At 65.0% G+C, this 6,589-nt stretch overlaps 1 protein-coding gene across 1 annotated transcript in view; it reads right to left on the minus strand.

The window, feature by feature from the left end:
* The window catches only part of PLD4 (phospholipase D family member 4), a 5,284-nt gene extending 1,764 nt beyond the window's left edge, over positions 1-3,520 (minus strand). The window contains exons 1-6 of the mRNA XM_007455577.1: positions 3,412-3,520; positions 2,848-3,052; positions 1,912-2,095; positions 1,622-1,742; positions 1,055-1,182; positions 278-478 (exon numbers count right to left, since the gene is read on the minus strand). Coding sequence (XP_007455639.1) covers positions 278-478; positions 1,055-1,182; positions 1,622-1,742; positions 1,912-2,095; positions 2,848-3,052; positions 3,412-3,520 — 948 coding nt within the window. The remainder of the gene's footprint in view (positions 1-277; positions 479-1,054; positions 1,183-1,621; positions 1,743-1,911; positions 2,096-2,847; positions 3,053-3,411) is intronic.
* Positions 3,521-6,589: the final 3,069 nt, after the last annotated feature.

Below are 6,589 nucleotides of genomic sequence, written 5' to 3' on the forward strand. Positions count from 1 at the left end.
TGCTTTGAGGCCCCCAGGGCCACAGGACGACCCCCACAAGCGCTCAGGTTGCCTGTCTCCCGTGGATGACGATGACCGCGTCCTCTCCTGGGGCCGGGCCTGCCCCTCCCCCTGGGGCCGCAGCGCCATCCATGGCGCTGGCTCCCCGAGCCGCGGCTCCGAGGACCTAGCAGACTCTGGGGAGTCTGCAGGGCAGGCCCAGGGTGGGCGGGGCTCCCTGTGCCTCTGGCCAGCCAGGAGAGCAGGGGCTCCAGTCGGCGCCCCTGACCACTCTTACCGAGAAGTAGGCAGTGGTGGGCACCCCGTCAAAGTAGTCCTGGAGGGGCTGGAGGCGGTTGATGTGGGAAGAGAAGTTCTGAGGCCACGGTTTGGGGAGGACAGCCTTTGGCGCCCCCAGCACCCAGTAGGTCTGGAAGGTCTTCTCCAGGTCCTGGGCCAGGCGGCTGCAGTTGTAGATGATGGCGCCGAGCTCCTTCACCTGCAGGCACCGGGGCAGCGCTGCGGGAGGGGCCCCTCTGGGGCCGTGTGGACCCCCTGGGCCAGGGGTGCTGCGCAGGTGCGGCCCCCGGCTCGGCAGCCGCTCAACAGCAGCAACCATCGCCCGCGAGAATCCGTAGTAGATGGTGCGCTGGCGGAAGCCATGGGGTGGGGTGCCCTGCGGGTGCCTGTTTTCCTTGAACATTGTATTCCAAGGGCAATACGTGTTTATTACCAAAAGACGATAGAAAACGCATAAATGCACAGAGAAGAAAGAAAAAAAAATCATTCTCCACTGCTAAACGACAGCTGCTGTCACCGTTTTGACTCATGGTTAAAGCATTGCTTTTCCTAGAAGGGATCGTGCTTTGTCTGCATGATTTCCTGGATAAGGTGACTTGAGCATCTTTCTGGGCGGTCAAATGACCTTCCGCAGCAGGAGCTCAGCGCCATGAGAATCCGGTAACCAGTCTCCGGGTGTTTCTACCACAGCGATGTTACAGACATGCCTACTTCCCCCAGGGTGGCTGGCCACGTGGGGACATGGGGTCTCCCCTCTCGGGGCTCAGGCGCTCACCTGTGTCAGAGACCGCCAGTCCATGTTGGCACTGCCCACATAGACGTGCCGCCCATCCACGACCCAGAACTTGGAGTGCAAAACGCCACCGGTGAGCCTTCCCATGGGCACATGTCGCACCTGGGCACCTGACGAGGGTGCAGGATGGTGTGGTGAACCCGCTTTGTGCTGAGCCAGATTCTCAGCTCTCTCTTTGCAGTTGGGTGGACTCCTTTCTCCTCACAGCAGTCCTACTCAGTTGATGTTGTTATTCCCATTTTACAGGTGGGAAAACTGAGGCATTGACCAGCCTGGGGTCCCTCCAGGCAGCCCGGCTCTGTGAGGATTGTCCCTGCTGCCTCTGGCTCCCGGCCAAGCCACCACCCACAGGTTGAAGCTGCTGGGCTCAGCGAGGCCCGGAGACCACCCTGTGCTCTGCCCCCTGGGAAATGACACGTCCGGCTCCCTGGAACCAGCCCCCGGGGAAGCCCACTTGAAGGCGCTTGCGGCGCTGGGCTCCCGGCCTCCCCCTCCCGGGCAGCCCCACTGCTCTCGCCCATCCCCAGGCCCAGGACGGCAGGAACCTACCTCGGGCCACCAGTACCTGCAGGTCGGTGGAGTTCTGGACCAGTGTCGGGGTGCTGGTGGCCACAGCCAGGGAAACGTTTCTGTCCAGCAGCTGCTGCAGCTTCTGCAGAAGGGCCTCTCCCTGAGAGAGCAGGCCAGCGGTGAGAGACCACCCCCATCCCACCAGGAAGGGCCCAGACTTCCCCAGGAGGCCGCCTCTGGCCGCCCACAGATGCGCTGCCCGCCGGGCTTGCTGTGTGCCCGGCCCCTGAACTGCCCGCGGCCTCCGAGCCGGGGGAGGGGTGGCGCACCAGGCGGGAGGAAGAGTCATGGACCCCAGTGTCGGGCCCCGTGAGGGACCAGTAGAAGGAGGCCACGTGGACACTCTCCCGGGCGGCGTCCAGCAGCTGCAGCCAGGCCTGGGCCAGGGGCTGGGCAGACGGGCTGCCCGGTGCAGGCGGCAGGTCCTGGGGGATGCTTTCCACGAGGACAAGCCTGCGGAGGGAGGTGCCAGGTGTGAGCACAGGAGCGGCCAGCCAGCCTCACATCACCTGTTCCATCCCGTCCAGCCAAGGGGGAGGGCTGAGCCCAGGCTCAGGGTGTAGGGAGGGGGCCGCAGGCCAGACTGGGCAGGGCAGGCCTGGCACCCAGGAGCACCCCAGGGAGGGGCCTTAATGGGGGGCCTGAGAGCAGGACAGATGGGGCCCAGGCCTACCCCAAGCCCAGGCGCTGTCTGCTCGGGGCTGTCGCTTGCGGAGCCCGGCAGAGGTGTTGGGTCTGGGCTCCTGCAGCTGTGGAGACCCTTGGAGACGCCCGGGCTGACCCAGAAGGGAGGGCTGGGCCAGTGGGGGTTGAGGGTATGCTGGGGGTGTGCTGGGATTCCAGGACCCCCCAGCGGGGCGGGAGGGGGGGGGGCTGCGACTCCACCCCAGGTGGAAGGGCTGCGATGGTGCCACCTCCCCCAAGGTAGGACCGGGGCTCATGGCCTTGTCGGAGTCTCTGGGTGGCAGCCTGCGTTTGCTGCAAAGAGCGCCCCAAGTCGTCCCCGCCCCCCCCGCCCCCACTCCGGCCCATACGGGTTCGGGGCCTCTCCCCCTCCCCCGACCACTCCCCCTGCCTCACAGCCCACCCTCCCCGGAACCTGCCTTTTCCAACAGGAGGGGGCAGGGGGCGATGCTCATCCCGCTGGGGAGCCCCAGGGAGAAGGCAGGCGGCGGCCACCCTGCAGACCTCACAGGCTCACTCACCGGCAGGAGTCGTTCTGCTGATGCCGCTGGGCCTCCCCTCCCAGGGGCGCCCAGGCCAGGCTGGAGCCAAGGCCCCAAGACACGGTGGGCCCTTCCTCGGGGTGCACGTGGCCCCAGGTGGAGGGAGAGAGCACTTGCCACAGCACGTAGGTGAGGGTCACTGCGCTCAGGCACAGCAGGGCCAGAGCCCCCCGCACCTGCAACCAGAGGAGGGCGTCACCACGGGGTCCCCGGGGCGTGGCCGTGCTCTTCCGGGTGGGCCTGATGGCCTCTCCAGTGCTGAGACAGACCGTCCCTGCTGCCAGGGAGGCCAGGCCTGCCGCTGGGAGGGGCTGGCGAGGACGGGGCCACACAGGCCCGAGCCCACCGCCAGGGCCCAGCCCGGGGCCACATGGTCACTGGCCATCTTCCCAGGTCCCCCGAGACAGGGCATGTGGCAGGTGCTGAGCAGCCCTCCAGTCAGGGTGCCCCGGTTCCCCCGTGGCTAGTTCTGTCCTTGCCACTCTGGCCCAGGGGTCCTGTGAGGCTGCTGAGCCCCCTCCCTCAGGCCCCCAAGTCCTACTGGGCGTGCCTCCCTGTCCCGTGCGCTGCGGGGTGGCGCGGATCGAGGCCACGTGGGGGCCACCGATGCGCTCTGCAGAGCCCTCTGCACCTGCTTGGGGTGACCTGGCATCACCCACAGCTCCAGGCCCGGCTGCAGTGGCTCCACAGTGTCTGGGCAGCTGGGCACAGGGGCCACCACCTCGTGGGGACCCTACGGCCACCCACTCCTGCCCACGGTCGCACCCTCAGCACAGCCTGGCCTGAAGCTGGCGAGTGCCCTGCCCATCACTAGTGCGTGTGCATGTGTGCGTGCGTGTGTGTGTGTGCGCCCCGGTCTGTTCCCGGGACACACGTGACCCACTGTTCTCCTTCTTGGACCCCCTCTCGGCAGGCGTGTGGGTGTCTGAATCTCAGTTCCTTGTTTCAGTCACAACCTCAACGAGTCTGATGCCATTTCTGCTTTCCAGCGTGGCCCTCTCAACGCTGGCCTGTAAACAGCTGCTTCCCTTCCCGGGCTGGGCGCCCCCGTCCTGGCCCCTTGCAGCCCCTCCTGGGTGCCGGGCAGCAGCTCTTGTCCTGGCTGGGGAGACCCGGCACAGAGAGAGTGTTGCTGTTCACGGGGCTGGGGGCTGAGTCAGGACACCTTGATGCTGCCAGCGGGGCTCTCCCAGTGCAGCAGGACTCTGCAGCCCGCTGGGGACGGAGGATGTGTCTTGTCCCCTCAGAGTGGTCACTCCCACGAGGAGCTGGAAGCCAGGCCGGCTGGTCCCCGGCTGGATTTGGGCCCCTCCCCAAAGCAGCCTCAGATGCCACCACGAGTCGGATGCTCCCAAGCTCAGCGCGCCCCCTCCGGAGTGCAGGGAGGGGTCCATGCACAACGACAGGGATCCCCCCCCGCCCCGCCCCACCCGGCCAGCCAACCTCCGAGGCATCCGTGAGGGGTGGGTGCAGCCCTCCCTCCTGGCCTTGGTGGGGAAGTGGCCCCTGCAGCCTGGGGCCTGGGGCCTGGGCTGCGCTGCCTGCCTGTGAGTGCAGCTTGGCCAGGCACTGGGGCCCAGGGAGCAGCTGTCCTTCCACAGGATACGCTGGCCCGCCTCAGTATGGGGAAGGGGCGGCCATAGGAGCTGGGCCTGGGGGGCTGCGTCTGCCCTGAGCCAGAACCATTACCGGGAGGCGGAGGCCCCAGAAAGCAGAGTGAGAGAGGGGGACTCAGGCAGAGTGCCCGAGGCCCGGCACCCCTCCCTGCCAGGAGCCCCCATAGAGGGGAGTCAGGGTGCTTCCCCACCCGCACGCCGCAGAGGAGCGCTCGGGGGCCTTCCCCTCCCCTGCCTGCCTGGGCAGGGCTCGGGCCACATCAGGTCTTCACAGTGAACAGGCCCCAGGCCCCTTCACTGACCCTCAGGAGAGGCAATCGGGGTGCAGTCCTGGGCAGGGCCCCAGGGCCATCCTTGGACAGATGCTGCCTCTGCTGCACCGCCCGGGGCCCCAGGCAGACAGGAAGGTTGGAGCGCGGCAGCCCTGCCCCCACGGCCCCCATCTGGGGACTCGGAGCACGGCCGAGGCACCTGCCGGGCCGCCCATCCCCTTGGGAACTACAGGGGCCTGGGGAGGCCAGCCGTCCAGGCGGGCTCTGGGCAGCTGCAGCCCTGGGGACCCTGTAGGTCCAGGTGTGGGGCTGGCCGTTGGGAGAGGATGACCCACTAGCGCTGGCATCTCAGGGCCATGACGGGCTGGGAGACTCCCAAGGGACAGCTCTGAGCTCCCCCCAACCCTGTGCTGGGCAGCTGTGGGACCCTGCAGGCATCGGAGATCATGGGTGAAGGGGTGGGACTTCCTGCTGTGCAGGGCATGTGGCGCAGCTGCCCGGCCCAGGCTGGGGCAGAGGGAGGGCCTGCTCTGAGCCCTCAAGGAGACCCTGAGGCCCTGGTGGTCCTGGCTACACAAACTGGCAGAGGAATGGGTGCTCTGCAGGCCTAGCTGGAGACTTATGACCCTTTGGGCCCAGGGCTGCTGGCAGCATGGGGCCGGGGGGCAGTGGACCAAAGCCCCCGTCTCAGGACCTTTGGCCTGACGCTCCCATCTGGCCTCACTGGCACTTACCTCTGGGGGTCCTGCCTTGGCGTTCATCTTGGCTTTGCCACAGACGCAGGCCCTCCGCTCGCCAGCGAGCACCTGATCAAGTCCCACCTGCCTCCTCTCTGCAGCCTGCTGCTTCCCCTTCTGGCCACTTCCTTTTCTTCCTGAGTACCTCCCTCCACGCCCTTGACAGACATCTGGAGCTGGGTGGGCCAGCCGGGGGGTGGGGCTGAAAACTTTCACATCCAGAGAAAATCCCTCCCCACCCCACAACCCCAAGTCACAGGCTTATGCATCTGAGTTAGTTTTGGTGCAAACCACCGAAACTCTTGACTTGAGGAACCAGGGCTTGAACGTTGTTTTTCTCCATCACACTGACCAGATTCTGGGGCTGGCAGCCTAGGGATGGTGTTGGCTCCACAGCCATCAGGAGCCAGGTCCCTCCAGCTCTCAGCTCCCAATCCCTAGGTTTGACTGGCAGCCTCATGGCCCCATAATTGCTGCTGGAGCTCAGCCATCACCTCATGTTCCTAGCAGAGCATAAGGGATATCCCAGAGGAGCCATCCTGGAGGTCCCACAGGGCACTTCCATTTATGTCTCATGATTCAGAACTTAGTCACATGGCTGCATCTAGCTGCAAGGGAGGTTGGGAAATGGAGGCAGCTAGGACCCCCATCCAGGAGAACGCAGCTGGGTGGCTTACTGGGCTGCCTGAAAAGGCAGGCCTGGCTATAGTTTGCTGGTGCTCAGCCTGGGTCCCCAGCAAGGATTTCTGCCTCCGCCTGCCCCATCCCACCACCACCCCGCCGACCAGGACTCTCTGAATACAGGATCCTTTCACCCCCACCCCCACCCCATGCTCCCTGCCCCCGCCCCCCGCAGACAGTGGCCTTTAGAATAGCCCTTCTCTTTGCTTTTTGTTTTTGGATTTGGTTTTCTTTTCCTCCCTTCGGCTGCTCTCTTCATTCCTTCCTTTTTTTTTTTTTTTTTTATTAAATTTTTTTTTTTTTTTAGCCACTTCCGTTACTCTCAGAGAGAACATGTACCATTAATGGGAGCTTTCTGTATTGACTGTTCCCCTGCTTTATAAATGGTAGTCTTTTTTTTTTTTTTTCCTTTCCC

The sequence above is a fragment of the Lipotes vexillifer genome, unplaced genomic scaffold, assembly GCF_000442215.2.
Source record: "Lipotes vexillifer unplaced genomic scaffold, Lipotes_vexillifer_v1.1 scaffold584, whole genome shotgun sequence".
NCBI classification, from domain to species: domain Eukaryota; kingdom Metazoa; phylum Chordata; class Mammalia; order Artiodactyla; family Lipotidae; genus Lipotes; species Lipotes vexillifer.